The 19591-nt window shown below is 38.8% G+C and overlaps 1 protein-coding gene across 1 annotated transcript; it reads left to right on the top strand.

The window, feature by feature from the left end:
- Nucleotides 1-330: 330 nt before the first annotated feature.
- LOC122015068 (protein PSK SIMULATOR 1-like) lies at nucleotides 331-10917 on the top strand. The gene is made up of 12 exons (XM_042571730.1): nucleotides 331-766; nucleotides 3427-3752; nucleotides 3877-3969; nucleotides 4074-4164; nucleotides 7327-7417; nucleotides 7750-7838; nucleotides 8062-8131; nucleotides 8603-8703; nucleotides 8929-9045; nucleotides 9863-9939; nucleotides 10081-10125; nucleotides 10241-10917. The coding sequence occupies exons 1-12, from the start codon at nucleotides 596-598 to the stop codon at nucleotides 10758-10760; spliced, it is 1791 nt and encodes a 596-aa protein (XP_042427664.1). The 5' UTR covers nucleotides 331-595; the 3' UTR covers nucleotides 10761-10917.
- The last annotated feature ends 8674 nt before the right edge of the window (nucleotides 10918-19591 follow it).

Here is a 19591-nt window from a genome sequence, read left to right as displayed (position 1 = left end):
TAAATAATTAATAAACAAAGAAAAAACATCTAACAGCGGCCGTTCATCATCGTATTCTCTAATAATAATTATTATTTAAATTCGTAATCTTTTCAGTTTGCGCAACTTTGACTTATGCGGGCCAAAAATTCCTCCCACCACGCGTTTCGAGGGGTGGCCTCTGCCATGGCGTCGGACGTCTCTGTCATCGTCCTGTTGGTGGAGACCATGGGTCCGATGCATCCCCAGGTACAGGTCGCTGGGCGGGTACCGATATGGGTTTGGATGAAGAAGTTGCGACTGGGTCCCAGGTCGTCACAGGAGCCGCAGGCCCGTAACTGGATCTCGCCGCCAACGGACAGACCGCCGTGGGGCAAACGGAAGGTTAGAACGGTAATTGCAGGGCGCCTGCCCTGCCACCGCTTCGCTTTCATACTCCGTAGTTGGACTTCCCACCCCTGCGAAACAGGTCAAAGACGACGGCGTGGTACAAATCCTGGAGGTCTCTCCCTTAATACCGCTCCGGAAGGGCTGAAGAGGAGGCTTTGTGGTGGTGGATAAACCTAAGGTCGGTGTTTGCGATTAGAATTGCTTGGGGTTACCTTCGGTTTCGGAGATGGGGTGCGTCTGTTCGAGACAGATCAGGAAGGATACAGGGGCGAAGAAGGGGGAACTGTATGACGATCGAGCTGTGGAGGTCGGTTTCCGTGGAGATCGAAAGAGCAACTACAAGCTTTTTGATTCCGGCGAGCTCCGGGTGCTGCCGGTCAAGACTATGGCGGGAAAGGTGTTTCTTTTTTTTTACAGCTTAACTGACGTCTTGTTTCTTTCTTTGAGGTACACGAGCAAGACGATTAGGAAAATTAGCCGTTGCTTGTGAAATCGGTTTGGATTGCGATTTAAGAGTTAATTGGTGCGATTGTCGAAGTGTGCTAGAACATGTCGAAGATACGTTGGCAGCTTAAGTCTAGATCGATGTCATCAACTCGGTGATGATTTATCAGCGAGTCATAGATCACGTTGAGTTATTTCGAGTTGTCTACCAAAAGGGAAAACATATACTGACTCGTGGCCTCGTCCATATGAACGGATTGTGACAACTTATTAAGCTTTGGAATCATTCATCGCTGTTTAGGTATATAGGGAGAATTTTACTTCAAAAGCAAAGGCTATACATAGTGAATTTGCATATATGCACTTGTGTAAGCTTATTTTCACAAATCAACTGTGAAATTTGGAAGTTAGGGATAAAAGCATTAAAAGAATGAGAGCTGCAAGTTTGAAAAATAACTGGATCTGCTTCCTTGCAAACTGCAAGTTTGAAAAATCATTAGAACTCAATTTGAATGTAGTTTTGGAATTTAGGGAGGAGCTTTAGGTGGACTATGATACCCACATCCAATGTATCTTAGCTTGATAAATGGGTGTGTGAACTTGATTAATGCAGGTAGTAATTTCCTAGCGTTCTTATGAATCTGTTCTTGTCAATTCACACCGTGCAATTTGTTCCTTACATAATATCTCAAAAAAGAGAAAAACAATTCTGTCTTTCAACATGCGACTATTAGCATGCTATGACAAATGCCTTAGAGTGATCATCTGATGCATTGAGGAATGAGAAATGAAACATCATAAGTTGATCTAATTGAGGATGTTACTAGCTTTTAAATGCATGCAGTGAGTGTCTTCATGATCACTAAACATTCTTTAACTCTGTTTATAATAGATCACAGTGATTATTGAGCAAGCAGTGGTATGTCGGATTGCTCCATTAACAAAGTGCATCCCATCTGTCCCAATTATTTTAAGAGTGGAAGAAGCATAATGTTTCAACGTGTGTATGCTGTAATTTGAGGATATGCTTAGCATATTGTTACTTGCTTGAACAAATAACGAGGAAGGAGCAATAATTGTGTTATTTTGGAAGAGAATCTAATATCTCAAGAATAAAAAAGCACAGCGTAGTAGCCAGATCAATTGCAATGATAGAAAATAAAATTGTAGATATTGGCCACAAATGAGTTAGTTTGCCTCATCCAATTAATGATGAGATAGATGTTAATCAATTAATGAAGCTGTAATCTAACTGCCATTGACCTTGCCTCCAATCTAGTCTCCTTTGAGTGAACAAAACACAATGATAAACTGTCATTTTGTGAAGAAGGTGCAATATGTGGACTTGTTACATCTCTTGTTACTTCCAATGACCAATTGATTGATTCCTGACTAAGCCTTTGAGTGGCTTAGAATTGCATACATTTGAGACAAGCTGAGATTCTATAATGTCAACTAATTTGTGGGGGAATGTTGATGACCTACTTGTAAATTTGTAAACATATATGAGCCTGTTTGCAAATATCATTATTTTAATATAGATAGGTAGAAAAGGCCGCTGAGGTTGTGATTAATTTTTCACATTTGCCCGAGTCTTCACTGACCATGTGAGAGATGAGAATCTGGTTGAGACAGCCTTCCTTATGGAATTATGTGTGGAAACCATGGAGTTTGGACTGAAACAAGGTTACTTGCATAGTGATAGACATCTGGTTTGAAAACTAGACTTGTTGAGTTGAGGCATCGACTGGAAATTTATGGGTGGTAGAAGCAAAAATTAAAGAATTCCATGTGAGGGGTGTTGTATCACTCAGATTTACCTAATGCAGCAAATGCATCCCTTGCCAATCTTTTGCCAATTTATAGCTATATTGCCTACTGACCTCCATGTCCAAAGTGGGTTTCTTGCTTAATTGTCATGGTGAATTTTCAATAAATCTATCCATCAAAATTTCTGTCCTCTTAATAGGGTAATGTTCTCCCTGCCTTCTTGTTTCTTTGGTCACCATGGGTGATGAACTCTGAAACACTCTATTGAAACCTTTCTAATACCTCAAATTCATCTATACCTCCTCGAACCCTCAGTTACAACCTTCCTTTAACTGTTATTCTCACTACAGTAAGTGCTTATGCTACTTATTCATGTCGGTGCCATTGTCTCAAAGTGATAGCAGTGTTGATATCTTTTAATATGGTTCTGTAGTACTCTCTTTGGGGGACATGAAAGGATATCTCTCAGATCTTTCATTGTTTATTATGACGGGGAAAAATCGGCTCCCACTTCCTTTCTATCATAGATTTTCAAGTTAATCATCTGAATGTGACAATTTTTTTAATGTTGAATTTATAGTGAAGACAATCTGATGGTGTTTGCTATATGTGGTTGGATTTGTACCATTCATTGCGAATATATGATTGAACATGACTAGTTTCTATAAGCACTTACCAGAAGTTTAGTAGTTTTCAAGCTTAACTATTTATTACTGTACTGTGAAAAACAACACATAATTATTTTATAAAGTGCACATAAAAAAATTGCTTTAAAAGGTTTTTCCTATTCTAGTGTCTGTATTTACTGATTCTGATTGTCTATGGCTTATGTCCATTTCTTAGGTACCAGAATCAAGTTCAATTCTGGGACGGGCTAGTATTGCTGGTCTTGAGAAAGCTGTAGAAGTCCTTGATACGCTTGGAAGCAGCATGTCAAACCTGAATCCTAACAGTGGCTTCCCATATGGAATGCCATCTCGAGGAAATAAAATATCAATCTTAGCATTTGAAGTTGCAAATACTATTGCTAAAGGCGCTAATTTGTGGAGAAGTCTTTCAGATGAAAACATCAATGCTTTGAAGGAAGAAATTTTGCAGTCAGATGGAGTGAGAAGACTTATCTCTGAAGATGCTAATGAATTGCTTTGTATTGCTGCTCTGGACAAAAGGTGGATTTAAGAATTTGTTCTTTGGATTGTGGATCTATGAATTGGCGTATCTTTTTTGCTTCATTAGCTTTGTATTTGTTTAAACTAATCTGATGTTAATCTATAATCTTTATCACCTTACCAGAGAAGAACTTGACTTTTTCTTGAGAGAAGTAGTTCGCTTTGGGGACCTCTGTAAAGATCCAACATGGCATAATCTCGGTCGCTATTTTGAAAAGTAAGTTTCTATAACTTGGAAAACATATTAAGCATTCGGAAACATTCTTCTACTGTATATTTTTCTTTTTTCTCTTTGAAATATAATGGCCCAAGAGTTTTCAGATTGAGTATGGATATGACTCTCGTGGAACAGACAAAAAAGGAGGCAGAAGCAACAATGCAAAATTTGATAAACTTGGCTCAGAATACTTCTGTAAGTACAATCAATTGAAAATAGTATTTCTTATTTAATAGCATCTAGGATTTTGATGATGATTGAGTCCATTATTCAAGCATTCTATGTATCTTTTGCTATTTCTGGCACCAAAGATTTACCATGAAGTTGATCCGGATATGCTCCTTAAATTTTACTTTGGTGATAATTTCAAACCAATGCTTATGTATCCTGATTCAAGTGCCAAACATAAACACATCAGTGCAATAGATTGCAACTAGTCAATTCTGATATATATATATATATATATATATAGAATCTTGAGATCACTGAAAAACACACATCCCTACCTCATCATAAAGCTTGATTACAGAGCATCATGTGGTTCCTTTCTTGTAAGTCATGCAATAGACCTTGCTTTATTGTATAAAATTGTAACTTCTGCATATACTTGGTAATTTGAGAGGGATTTAAAATATCATTTAACGTCATTTCCATCGAGATACTGACAATTGAGATATATTATGAGTAGGCATGTTAAAAACCTTTAGTATTGATGTGTCAATTGGGATACATCTTTGATATATCATTTTATATTGGCTCAAATAGGCAGCACAAATCGTTCTTCATCGAAACTGATGTTGAAACAAAGGTTTATAATCTTCCGGTGCATGGGTTTTGATACCTGGCAAGAACAAGATGAGGGTGTCACCTATCTAAGTTAATAAACTCGCTTGATTAATTTGGTCCACAACTGACCATGTTGGATTAAATGATGGTGTCATAGCCAATGTGTTTTGACCTCAATGTAACTGCCGACATCACGATACAAGCTACATGACTATTTATATTTTAATTAACAAAACATCATATGAATTTTACATTTTAACTAAAGTCAGTGCAAACTTGTTAAATAATACTTTCAAGCGTGCCACAAAAATACATATGAATCAAGGTGCAAATTTTTCCAACGAACTGGTGTAACTCTATGAGGCAAGGTCTGGCAGTTGATAATTTCCTGATGGAACTCATAGAAGGTCCTAGTGTGTCTTTGCCACTGCCTTCCTTTCCTCTTTTTCTTCTCCCTCTTCCTCACATCTTGATCAATGTCGACTGACACTATCTTGTATTGACACAGCATGTTGGATGGTACAAGTCAGACTATTCTAGCCACCATTCAATATTTTAAACCTTGATTGTAATCGAGCTTAACCTTTGCATTCTCCACTGGAATGATTTCTCAACCTTTTTGTGCTTTTAGTTTTATATTCCTTAGGTGTAAGCATGCTCAACATAAGGATAGAATTTGGTTGTGGATCAATGTTTAAATTCAAGCTAAATGCCTATTGGAGCTAGTAAATAACTTGATATCTTATTATATATCAAATATGATTTAGTGCAATTCATGTGACTTTAGACATGACTAATTTTATATAAAAGTATGCATACTAGTAGGAATGCCTTTGACTTGTTTATCTCTAGTAGTTTTATCTAACAAAACTATCACAATAAACAAATGCATTTTTGAATAATATAGCAGGTGTCACCCTGCATGACATGGCATACATTTACTTGGTGAAAACATATGCACATTGGCAGTGTCCAATTTGTCATGGATCACCTAACTTAAAGTCAGTGTTGCACGGATACGGATACGGGTATCGTATTGGATACGACACGGATACGAAAAATTTTAAAAATATAGGACACGATACGGCTAGGATACGACGATTATTTAAAAATAAAAAATATTATATATATATATATATATATATATATCGTATTAAAAATTAAAAATCCTATAATAGAAAATCATGTTCATATTAGATCAATCATAATATCCATTACAAACAAAAAGTAAACATAACAAAATGCAATACACCAAATACATCTTAAATAAACAAGTAAAACTGTAAAAAAAAATCAAACATCCATATCGGGCAGAAATAACAATTAAGAAATAAGAAGCAACGCAGGGGACTGGGGAGCCTATTGTTAAACTTACCAGAAATCGTACCAAAATCAAAAACAAATTCGTGATCTCAAAAGAAAAAACAAAAAACTAAACTTACCACTTTACCAGAAAGACGACACTGGGCAGAAAGAGGGCAGCGACGGGAGACAGTGGGCTGTTGCGAGCAACGACGGGAGACGGTGAGCAGCGCCGAGCTGCTGCTGGCTTCTGCGAGGGTTTATGGTTGAGCAGGCGTCGGCGCGACGCCTGACTTTTGCAAGCAGCGGCGGCGACGCTGGCTTCTGTTGAGCAGAGAGGCGACGCTGGCTGCTGGGCTTCTGCGAGCAGCGGCGAACTGCTGCTGGGTTCTGCGAGCAGTGGAGCTGTGGCGGACTTCTTCGAGCAGCAACAGGCGACGCGGCGAAAGCACAGGGGAGATGGTCGCGTCTCGCGGCGTGAAACAATTTGTCGCGATGGAGAAAAGGAATCGGGAGTGGGGAGAGTAATTTAGGTTTTTTTTTTCATTTTAATAAGTAGTTCTCATAATTTTATTATTTTTTATTTTTACCTTCGAAATTTTTAATTTTGTTACAATTGTGCCCAAACATGTCCGGAAACGTGTCTCATCCGTATCCTAGCCGTGTCTGGCTGGTCAAACTTGGAAAAAGTCAACGACACGGTTTTTGCCGTGTCCGACACGCGTATTTGCGTGTCGTGTCCGTGTCCATGTCGTGTCCGTGTCCGACACACCCAAAAATTTTTTTTTAGGGGTATCCGTGCTACATAGCTTAAAGTTGTCCACTTCTTATGCTAACTTTCGTACATTTTACTTCCATATATTTCTCTTGGGTATGGTGCCAAATAGATACATGATGTTTTTCTGCTGTAATTCTCTTTGGTATTTATGCAACTGCCACAACTTGGTTGTTTATTCTTATTGTCTGATTATTAGTGATCAAGTACGTGGAGTTTTAGTTTAGTTAAACTCACTTTAGCATGAGCCACTTTATCTTTTTTTTTTAATAAACATGTGCATGTGTAACATTTTAACGTGTTCGAGGAAGAAATTTTGCATGTTCTGGGATCAACCCATTTATTTTCTAAAGATTAAATCCATCTGTAAGTTTATTATGATGATTGTGTTGGTTATGGCATAATAACAAATGCTACCAGTAATCTTATTACAAAGTATAATAACATGCTTCACATACAATAAACTTAAATTCATTTTGTTTTTTTACTTATAGGAGCTTTATCATGAGCTGCATGCACTAGATAGATACGAACAAGATTACCGAAGGAAGCTTCAAGAGGAGTTGATTCCTGCATCTAAACAGGGTAAGACGCATGTTTCTTTGTGTAGACTCAACTACTAAAGACTAAAGTGAAGCTTTACTTGTTTCACTGGAAATTTGACTGCATATGTTTTTGCCTTATTGAATGTATGTTGAAGTCCAAGGTGTTCAATAGGGCATAGTTGAACTATATGAGTGTTTAGTGGTTAACTCTTAGTGGGGTTATGTATGCTAATTAATAAGGAGGCACATTATGGTATAGGGTGCCTTTTCTCTGGATCTACATGTTTGTGGTTCCTTTTTGATGAGCTAGTTTCGTTGGTTGTTTGGCAATATTTATCCCCACTAATCTCTTGCAAACTTGTCTATGAGCAGATAGTTTTCTCAATACTGAACTCAAACATCAAAAAAAGCTAGTGAGGAGTTTGAAAAAGAAATCTCTTTGGTCCAGAACCTTAGAGGAGGTATGAAATATTATTTTTCATCCTTCAAGCTGCGGTAATTTTTGTCACTAATGGTTTTCAAGGAGTTCATCTTTATCTTTGCTAGTACTTTATTTATTCTCATTAACATTCTAGTATATGTATGATGTATCTTAAAAATCTATGGTTTAACTGCATGAGATTAACATTCTCTAGATATTAATCTCAAAATAAAATAGTTCAAATATTCTGAATTATTTTTCAGGTTGTGGAGAAACTTGTTGATATTGTGGCATTTTTTAATAAGAAGATTTGGGAATCGTTTGAAGTTCCTGGTATGTCGTAGAAATTTCAAGATTGGTAACACTTTCAAAGTTAATGATGTGATAAATTTGAAATTATCAAATCAAAATTATTGTCGCTTATTTCCAACATTACTAATGATACATATTATGATCTTTTTGGAAACCATATGTATTATTCACATTGTGAAATAATTAGCTGATTTATCTTTATGAATTGAATGATCTTAGTGTCCCATGGCCATATGTGAAGTGAGTTAATATGCAACTAACCAAAGATATTCTTCTAGTGTACCATGAAAACAAAATTCCATTTCAATCTCAACGAATAATATATTAATGCGCCATTTTGATAATTTATAACTATCAATTGCTCATGTTTCTGCCACTGTCTATTTTGCTGTTAGGCATAATTTGCTATTTATCTTACCATGATTTTTCCATCGTTGATGTGGTCTGAGACTTTTGGTGCTGTGATGTGAAATCTTTTTGTGTTAATTTCAGGTAGCAACTTGCTCGACCATAAGGAAGTTCTGAATGGAAGCTTAGGTGCTTCTGGTCTTGCATTGCATTATGCTAACATCATTAATCAGATTGATAATATAGTAAGTTTCAGTATGCTGTGAATTATGTTATAGTCGGCAATCTTTTCTTTCTAGGGCATTGGAGTTTGTCTTTCACTTCTCAGATTAAAGATTATATACTAGTAAATCTAGGCTCCCACAGAACTAAGATAAACATGTGACTTGTGCTGTTTTTCAGAAAATTTCTATGATATATTTGTTCTCATATTTATGGTACTTTTCCTTGATTTTTTTTGTTGTTCCTAGGTATCTCGACCACTTTCACTTCCACCAACTATAAGAGACAGCTTGTATCAGGGATTGCCAATCCGAGTGAAGGCAAGTCTTCGTGCTCGATTGCAGTCTTCTGATGCAAAAGAAGAGGTATGATCATCTTTTTTCCAATTTTAGGTGCTAAGCTTATGTAATCTATCTCATAATTTGATTCATCCATCATGTATTCGTGTGTCATTTTCATGCATAGTTAGTCTCTTTTGTCTATTCATCAAAATTACTGTCCCTTCGGTGTCCTAACATAAGTAAAGAGTTTAGAGTTCATTACCATATACAAGCAGTTGTGAAGGAACAGTTTTAGGAAGACCACATTTTATGGTTTGATTTCTTTTGTTCATCGCTTAATTATCTTATTCCAATACAAAATTCTAGAAGAATAGTTACGTTGTGCGTGTTTAAAGATGTACTAGTATGATTCACCAAGCTCGTCTAAAACTAACATGATTGTCCATTCACTACTGCTTTTCTTTCTCATTGCCGGCGCCCAATTTAACTAATCCACTTTTTATACTTATCCAATTCAATGGGTTATGTAAGATAATAGCAAACTTAGATTATTGTTATCTTATATAAGTGGGCACAAATGCCACAAATGTATAATTGTTGTTTCATTTTAAAAAATTATTGTTTACACAAATTGATCCACTTATTCTTGAATTAAAAATAAAATCCAAAACTTGTCATTTTATGGCAAATAAACTTGGTAAATTGTTGGTCGCTGACAAAAATGTTTGCTATTCTTAGAGTAGTACTGGTTCCTGACAAAGATGACTTGCTGTTCTTAGAGTAGTACTGATAAAATAATTATACAATTCAATCTTTACAACATGGTTTTTACATGTGAAGCTGGTTTGAAGGTTTGAAATTTCTGATTTAAAAGTGTGTATTTGCTAATTTGATTTTACAGTTCACTGTTCCTCAAGTAAAAGCTGAAATGCAGAAGATTTTAAGGTGGCTCACTCCAATATCAGAAAACACGATTAGGTTTGTTTCCACTATACCATCAACTATTTATGTTTTATTAAAAAGATACTCCTTTTCCTATATCATGGACTCATCCAAGCATATAATGTTCCCAAGTCATACATATGAAGTTTCTGATATATTTCTGTTTGATCTAATCAGAGCACATCAAGGTTTTGGTTGGGTAGGAGAATGGGCAAATATGTGGTTAGTTCTTGATCTATTATTTTTATTCCAAATCTTCTGCAATAATACATGTGAAGAAAAGATAGTATCTTCTTATTCTGCATGTATTCTATTAAATTATTCGTTTTTTCTGCAGTACTGAGATTAACAAAAAGCAGGACATGCAAGGCTGCATTATACGCATCCAAACTCTTCATTATGCAAATAAAGAGAAGACTGAGGATTATATATTAGAATTGGTTGTCTGGCTCCATCATCTAGTTACTCAGGTGAAAAACAGGGGATTTGTGTTGAAGTCTGTCGACTCAGTCCAAAGTCAACCACAGACGAAGGCGTCTCGAGAAACTGTGCCAGGACTATCTCAGGAGCACAATGCTAAAGTTGATGATCTCAAATTTTCAGAAGAAGAAAGAAAATTGTTGGAGCAAGTGAGCCAAACAAACATCCAGCTAAGGAGAAGCAAAAGTTTGGATTTCAAAAGCAACACAGCCAAGCGACTTTGGAGACGTGCGAGTCTAACCATGAGCTGTGGGAATTCTCCAAACAAGGAGTTCAGTGCAGCGTTAGACTGGCGGTCGGAAAAGTTGAGATGCTTGGATGTGATAGATGGGCTCGATACACTTAGTGCATTACCAATTGTTCAATTTTATGCATAACTCGGTTCGTAGGCACTAAGCCTTTTATTTCTCATTGTAAATGCCTCAAGGATTTAATGATTCTTTTTGCAGTTGTATATTGTTTACTTGATGTCCCGTATTGCATATGTACTACTCGGTTCATAGAATGTGATCACTTGATTGGTAGTGCTGATCATGATTGTAGTTGCAGTGCTATTTATTAGCTTATGGACTAAATTTGACCGCACTGGACTTGGATTCCCAACTTAGCAACGAGTGGACATGGAAGGTTACCTTTCATATGTCCCGTCCACTCCATTATTACCTATCACGCGAATGAGAAACATGGAGGCGAAGGACTGTTGGAGGGTTCTTAAAGCTTCCTGCTTTTATATTGTTTTTACCTTTATTCCTTTTCCACTGCCATTTACAGTCGATTTATTTTCTTGTTCGAAGATGCTTACAGCATGCCTTTTCTTCCGCTAATGCGTGAAATGATCTTTTACTAATTGCCTAATTTGTGTTGGACAAAATAATACGTTGCCTAAGATTTTGTCAATTAGTTGAATTTAAATATATTAAATTAAATTTAACTTATCTGTCAAGATGATTTGAACAGGTAATCTCAAGCTGTCTAAATGTCTAATCGAACAGAGGGTCGAGCGGTCGAACGAATCGAGTGATCGGCTGAGCAGATCGAGCAAGCGTGCGGTGGGCGGGCTTGCAGTCAAGCGAACAAAGAGGCTGGGCGAGCGAATAGCCTAGCGAATGAGTGTCCAACTGAGCGAACTGAGCAAACTGTCGGTCGGGCAAATTGACTAAGCGAACTGGGCGAGCCGATCGGGCGAGTCGCAGACCAAGTGACAGAGCGGCCAGACGAGCGTGCAGCCAACCGAACGCAAAGGTCAACCAAGTTAGCGGTCGAGCGAATGTAGAATTCGAGCGAGCAGATAGATCGAGGCCTGCGAGGGTCACAGTTTCCTTAAAACAAATTCGCCTCATTTCCAGCTGTGCTTCGAGGTTTCCTTGGGTCGTGTGAACTGAGAGGTACTCGACTGCTATCACGGGTACACCGCCTAGTAAGAGATGCACGACAGAATAGAAGGGGAATGTAGGTGGAGAGCTTCAACTTTTTTAGCGTGTAACATTTTGCCTGTGGACGTGAGTCAACATGGTTTAGTACAATCCAGACCCTGGATTTGTACCCCTTGCGCACCCACGCGTGAGAGAGAACCTCTCTCATACATTTGTTCACATCATCAATGCATGTGAATCAATGTAAACCAACCAATATAACTTAAAACTCCTAATATGAAACTAAAGTTTCATTCACAATGCAGCTTCATTCTTCTTCCACTTCTTCTACGTTCACATATATCCAACAATTTGATTCTTCAGTTTGCTTCTTTGTTTTCTATTAATGAGTTGGCAGCGATCGGTGCGTGTTAACGCAGCATGTTTCTCCTCTTCCTTGTCGGTGTTGCTGTTTCCAATCCTAGTAACGGTGGAGACTACAACCCTCTGATCAAATTGAAGGTTGCCTTGTTGGGGCATGGAGGCTATGGCCTTACCGACTGGGGTGCCGGGCAGTCTACGGCTACTGCTCCTTCTCCGGCATTGGCTGTGACAGCAACTCTCGCGTGATTGCCCTCCACATCACCTCCGTGTTGATAAATGACTCAAAATTAAGAATTAAGTTAGTGGATTGATGAGGTGACAATGAGTGGTAGTAGTGGTAGTAGTGGGGTGAATTGTGGAGTTAGTGGGTTGTAATGAGTTATGTAGGTAACTTATAAATAGGCTACATGTTTTATGATTTATTTGAAGCGTGAAAGATTATTGTGTTCCACTTGTCCATCTTGTCCTCTTATCATTCTCCCAATTTTCTCTAACAATGATCTCAGAGTGTCGAGTTTGACATGTCCTAGTTTGCTCGTAATGGCAATCAACGGAGTTTCTCAATCCCTCATCCCCATTTTCAAAGGAGAGTGCTACAAATTTTGGAGTATCAAAATGAAGACTTTATTTAGATCTCAAGATCTTTGGGATTTAATAAAGGCTTTGACGACGAGGATGCCGATGAAGGTCGATTGAAGGAGAACAAAAAGAAAGATTCAAAGGCACTGTTCATTCTTCAACAAGCAGTACATGAAACGATTTTCTCAAGAATTGCAACTGCCTCATTTTCAAAGAAGCATGGGATATATTGCAAAAAAAATTCCAAGGCTCCTCCAAGGTTATAGCAGTGAAACTCCAGACTCTCAGAAGTGAGTTTGAGGCCTTTTCTTATGAAGGGTAATGAAACTTTACAAGACTTTTTATCTAAAGTAATTTCGATTATCAGTCAAATGAGATCTTATGGAGAAAAGATCATTGATACAATTATTGTTTCGAAAGTTTTGCGAAGTTTGACTCCTAAATATGATTATATAATAACTGTGATCGAGGAGGCAAAAGACCTTTTGATTTTATCTTTTGATAACTAATGGGTTCTTTACAAGCTCATGAGGCAAGGTGAAATAGATCCACTGAGAAGAATGAAGAAAAGACATTTTAGGCTTTTCAAGTGAAGGGGGAGATAGAAAAAAAGGAAGACTTCGCTAGCAGAGGTCGTGGAAGAGGAGGTTTTCGTGGTAGAGAACGTGGTAGAGGAAGAAACCATTTAAATGGACAAGAGAAGCAATTTAATGGGGATCAAAAATGGAATAATAATTCCATTCAGTGTTATGGCTGCAAAAGATTTGGGGATATAAAAGTAAATTACAGAAATGGTTCACAAGCAAACTATGTGAAAGGAGGAAAGTAAGTTATTTATGGTTCATTCTCATTCTAACAAAGTTCAAAACGATATTTAATTTTTAGATAGTGGATGTTCAAATCACATGACTGACAATAAATCATTATTTAAAGAGCTTGATGAATCACATATATGCTAGTAAGACTTGGAGATAATAAGTAAATACAAGTCGAAGGTAAAGACACAATTGTCGTGGAGACTAGCGATGGTAAAGTAAAATTACTTTACAATGTCTATTTTGTTCCTAGTTTGCCATATAGTTTGTTAAGTGTTGGGCAATTGATGATGGGTGACTATGCTATTATATTCAATAATAGAGCTTGTGTTACTTCTGACAAAGATTATGGGCAGTCTATTATTAGTGTGCAAATGATAGAAAATAAGATATTTTCATTGAAGATCTCTAATGTGGGAAACCAAGCTTTTATTACTAGTGAAGATAATGAATCCAAGGTGTGACACTTGAGATATGGGCATCTCAACATCAAAGGCATGCAACTTTTAAATCAGAAAGGTATGATTTTTGGATTACCTCAAATTAGTTCTCTTGGTTTATGTGAAGGATGTATTTATGGAAAACAAACAAGGAAATCTTTTCCAAGTGGGCAATTATGGAGAGCTTCAGAATGCCTTGAGCTAATTCATGTTGATTTATGTAGTGCTATGAGAACTACATCGTTTGGTGGGAGTAAATATTTTTTAATATTTACTGATGATTTTAGTCGGATGAGTTGGGTATATTTTCTAGTAGACAAATCAGAGACTTTTGAAATTTTCAAAAAATTCAAGGCGCTTGTGGAAAATCAGAATGATACTTTAATAAAGACTCTTCGTACAGATCGAGGAGGTAAGTTCTTATCTAAAGAATTTAGCAAATTTTGTGAAGAATATGGTATTCACAGGGAATTAACAACGCCTTATACACCGGAACAAAATGGTGCTGCCGAACGGAAAAATCGAACCGTTGTAGAAATGGCTAGAAGTTTGCTGAATATCAGAGGGCTTCCAAATATTTTCTGGGTTGAAGCAGTGGCTACATCAGTTTACTTGCTGAATATTTCTCCAACAAGGGTCGTTTTAAATTAAACACCATATGAAGTATGACGAGGTAGAAAACCATCGGTAAATCACTTAAGAATTTTTTGTTGTATTATATATGCTTTGATTAACTCTCAGTTTCGTTATAAACTTGAGAAGAAATCTGAAAAATACATATTTGTTAGATGTTGCAATCAATCAATAGCATATCGGTTGTATAATCCTCTTACTGGCAAACTAATTATAAGGAGAGATGTAGATTTTGATGAAAATTCAAAGTGAAATTGGAATACACAAGGTGAAGAGACTCAAATTCACACCCCAATGGAGGATAGAACTCCAACAACAGAAGGTGTTGAATCATCTCCTTTGGAATCACCAGCTCCCTCACCATCAAATTTAAGAAGTAGCAGCTCATCCTCCTTACAAGAATCTTCTGATGAAGCACCTCCAGCAAAGGTTAGATCTTTAAGAGAAATATATGAGTCAAGTCAATTTGTTTTTTTTTGTTACAAATCCTATAACCTTTGAAGAAGTCGTAACAAAAGAGGAATAGAGGAATGCAATGAAAGAAGAGTTAATTGCAATCCATAAAAATGAAACATGGGAGGTGGTAGATCTACTCGAAGGCAAGAATGTGATTGGTCTTAAGTGGGTGTTTAAAATAAAATATCATGCCGATGGAACCATTCAAAAACACAAAGCTCGACTTATTGCAAAAGGATATTTGTAACAACAAGGTATTGATTTCGAAGAAACCTTTTCTCAGGTTGCTAGATTTGAAACTATGAGAATTATCCTAGCATTAGCTACACAATTGCATTGACATGTTTATCAATTTGATATTAAATCTGCATTTCTGAATGATTATTTGCAAGAAGAAGTTTATGTAGATCACCCAGAAGGTTTTATAATTAAAGGCAAAGAAACAAAGGTATATAAATTGAGAAAGACACTTTATGGGTTAAAATAAGCCCCACGGGCATGGTATAACAAGATTGATGGTTATTTTCGACAACATAGTTTCACAAGAAGTGAAAATAAAGTCACTCTTTATGTGAAAAAAAATAAGGTAGAGATGATTATATTATTATGTGCATTTATGTCGATGATATAATTTATATGAATTCTTATGATTCTTTATTTACTGATTTTAAATCTAATATGATGAAGAGATTTGAGATGTCAGATATGAGAATATTATATTATTTTCTTGGTCTTGAAGTGAAACAAGGAGTTGATGAGATTTTTATCTCACAAAGAAAATATGCGACAAATTTTCTGAAAAGGTTCAGCTTATTCAATTGTAATCTAGCTACTCTACCTATGAATATAAATGAGAAATTACAACTGGAAGATGGTTTAGAAAAAGCTAATGCAAGAAATTTTAGAAGTTTGGTTAGAGGTTTAATTTATTTAACTCATACTAGACCAGATATTGTTTTTTCTATTGGTGTAATCTCCAGGTTTATGCAAAATCCTACGAAGCATCATCTTAGAGCAGCTAAAAGGATTTTACGATATGTTGTTGGAACCATGGATTATGAAATTTATTATACTAAAGTTTCAAAATTTGATCTTTGCGAGTTCACTGATAGTGATTGGGCAAGTTCAGTGGATGATCGAAAGAGCACCTCAACTAGTGTTTTTAATATTGGATCAGGAGCAATTTTATGGAGTTAAAAGAAATAAGCTACTACAGCCTTATCGTCTTCAGAAGCAGAATATGTTGCAGCAACTTCAGCAGCATGTCAAGCAATTTGGGTTAGAAGATTATTTGCAAATCTTCACCAACAACAAAAAGACGCAACTACTATTTTTTGTGATAATAAGGCGACAATTGCAATGACAAAAAATCCATATTTCCATGCGAGGACTAAACATATTGATATTCGTCTACATTTCATTCGAGACTTAGTTGCAAATAAAGAAATTATGTTGGAGCACTGCAGCATACATGCACAAGTGGCACGTATCTTGACGAAGTCACTTCCAAGAGAAAAGTGTATTTATTTTAGATCGTGTCTTGGTGTTAGTAATTTTGAATCAAGGGGAAGTGTTGATAAATGACTCAAAATTAACAATTGAGTTAGTGGATTGATGAGGTGGCAATGAATGGTAATAGTGGTAGCAGTGGGGTAGAGTAGTTGAGTTAGTGAGGTGAATTGTGGAGTTAGTGGGTTGTAATGAGTTATGTAGGTAGCTTATAAATAGGCTATATGTTTTATGATTTATTTGAAGCGTGAAAGATTATTGTGTTCCACTTGTCCATCTTGTCCTCTTATCCTCCTCCCAATTTTCTCTAACACTCCGTCGAACTGAACGACATCCTCTCGCCGGAGATCGGCCTCCTCCGTGGCCTCGTCAACCTTACCCTCTCCAACCCCGGTGTCGTCGGCCCGCTCCCCGTGGAGCTGGCTTCCCTTCCATCCCTTCGCTTCCTCAACATCTCCAACAACAACTTCTCCGGCGAGTTCCCCGACGTCGACCCGGACGGCTTCCCGGCACTCGAGTTCATCGACGCCTACAACAACAACCTCACCGTCCCTCTCCCTTTGGGTCTGGCAGCGGCGCCATGACTTCGGTACCTCAACCTCGACGGCAACTTCTTTTATGGGGAGATCCCAGAGTCGTACTATGAGATTAAGAACCTCGAGTACCTTGGCCTCAACGGCAATAGCCTCACCGGCCGTGTGCCCGCTAGCCTCAGTCATCTCTCTAAGCTCAAGGAGATGTACATTGGATACTTCAACACGTTCTCCAGTGGGGTACCGCCAGAGTTCGGGAGACTATCATCGTTGGTCCGGCTCGACATGGGAGGGTGCAACCTCACTGGCACGATCCCAGCGAGTTTAGGGCAATTGAAGAATCTCGATACCCTATTCCTCCATATCAACAATCTTACCAGCACCATCCCTCTTGAACTCGTTGGACTCACTCAGCTGAAGCAGCTCGACCTCTCTATCAATGAGCTCATTGGCGAGATACCGTAGAGCTTCGTGAAGCTGAAGCTGCTGAGCCTCTTCCGTAACCACATGCAAAGGTCTCATCCCATCGTTCATTGCAGAGCTTCCCGAGCTCGAAGTGCTCCAACTGTGGGAAAACAACTTCACCATGTGCCTCCCAGAGACATTGGGCCAGAGTGCCAGGCTCTTGAACTTGGATGTGGCCTGGAACCTGATCATAGGGACGATTCCGCCGGATCTCTGCTCTAGCGGTCGGCTCAACACACTGGTACTCATGGGAAACGGTTTGTACAGGGAGATTTTGGCCAAGCTCGGTGAGTGCAAATCGTCGATACGGGTTCGACTCGCCAAGAACTACTTGAAAGGGTTGATCCCTGTAGGTTTCTTCAATTTGCCTTCCAACACCATGCTGGAGCTCAATGACAACGCCCTGTCTGAAGAATTGCCGACGCTGATCGTCGGCGACGTGCTTTGCAAACTCGACCTATCGAACAATCTCATGTCAGGCCCCATCCCGTCAGCAATTGACAAACTGCCCACGCTGCAGACTCTTTCGCTCGATTCGAACCGGTTCTCTGGCGCGATTCCCCCTGAGGTCGGGCAGCTAAAGAACCTGTGGAAATTGGATTTGAGCGGCAACAACCTCACCGGTGAAATTTCTGAGGATCTCACGCGTTGCACATCTCGTAGCCGTGGACCTCAACCGGAACCAATTAAACGACGTGATTCCAAAGGAGGTCATGGTGCTCCAAAACCTCAACACCTTTAACCTCTCGGGAAACCATATCACCGGGGGAATCCCACCAGAGATACAATGGATGTAGAGCCTCACTGCATTCGACATATCCTACAATCGCGTCTTGGGGATGGTACCGACGCAGGGACAATTCCTAGTGTTCGACGAGAGTGGATTCGTTCGGAACCCGGAACTCTGTGCACCACAGCTCCGGTTGCCGTGCACAGCGTTTGACAGTGGCAGTTCGGTTAATCGGCCACAGCGCACTCTGAGAGATGGCAGTCAGAAGTCAAGAGGGCGTAGCAGTCAGAAGTCAAGGAGACGTGACAGTCAACAGTTAGGGGAAAAAAGGAGGTAGACCGCTTGACATCATCAGCCACATAATTTTCGATCGGGTACATATAGGTCAGGACCCCATATCAGAGACATGAGACCTAACCTAGAGTAAGGCTTGACCTTCCCTGACCGGTTTGGTTTTCTCAACCTGATTGGCATAGACAGGCTTGGTACTTTCAGTAAGACAATTCCCGGTCGGCCCTTCAGTACTCTAAGCATGAAATATGAGACCCTCGTCTCAACTCATCTCCCTTATCAAGACTCGGACCAGGTGCCACGTTGTAAGAGTCATCCCGAGCTGCCCATAGGTAAACTCGGGTAGGACAGAAAACATTAGGCGACAACAATGTCAAGGAATCATAACCGCCTGTCAGGGACAATATGTTAGAGAATATTCCAAGGGTCTGCTGTCATCCACGAATGAACCTTCTTTCAGTCCATAGGAGGGTGTCACGCGTCCTCCATCACCCGACAGGCCCTGACACTCGACATTCTCTAACATCGGTCAGACTCCAAAGGTACGCACAGTCATATAAAAAGGGAGGTCCTCTCCCTTGAGCAGGTACACTCTCTTGCACATTCGCACTTGTCTTCTACAATTTTTTTTCTTTCATACACTGTTCTTTTGGGAAAAAAAGTACCTGACTTGAGCGTCGGAGGGCCTGCGCTGAGACTTTTTCCCTGGTTTCTGGTCTCTAACATTTCATATGCTTGTCTAAGTATGCGCAGAGCCTAAGTAGCACCGGATTAGTCACAGCCGCCCATCAGTCCCACGCGTGGGTCCGTTTTCTCGGGCACATACACAGGGGTGTCCAAGTCGCCTCTCCATCAACGCTAGTGGCATCTCAGCCGACCTTCGTCTGACTCAAATTTCGAATAGAATCACTGTCGTTGGTAGGGGCTCGCAGCAGTAGCTAGTGTTCCCCTACTTGTGATGGCAGTGAAAAGCTGGACGAGGAGGAGGGAGCGGAAGGCCTGACAGAAGACATGGAGGATG

The sequence above is a fragment of the Zingiber officinale genome, chromosome 8B (genome assembly GCF_018446385.1).
Source record: "Zingiber officinale cultivar Zhangliang chromosome 8B, Zo_v1.1, whole genome shotgun sequence".
NCBI classification, from domain to species: domain Eukaryota; kingdom Viridiplantae; phylum Streptophyta; class Magnoliopsida; order Zingiberales; family Zingiberaceae; genus Zingiber; species Zingiber officinale.
The sequence above is the reverse complement of the archived record's forward strand: the minus strand, read 5'-3'. Positions and strand labels throughout refer to the sequence as shown.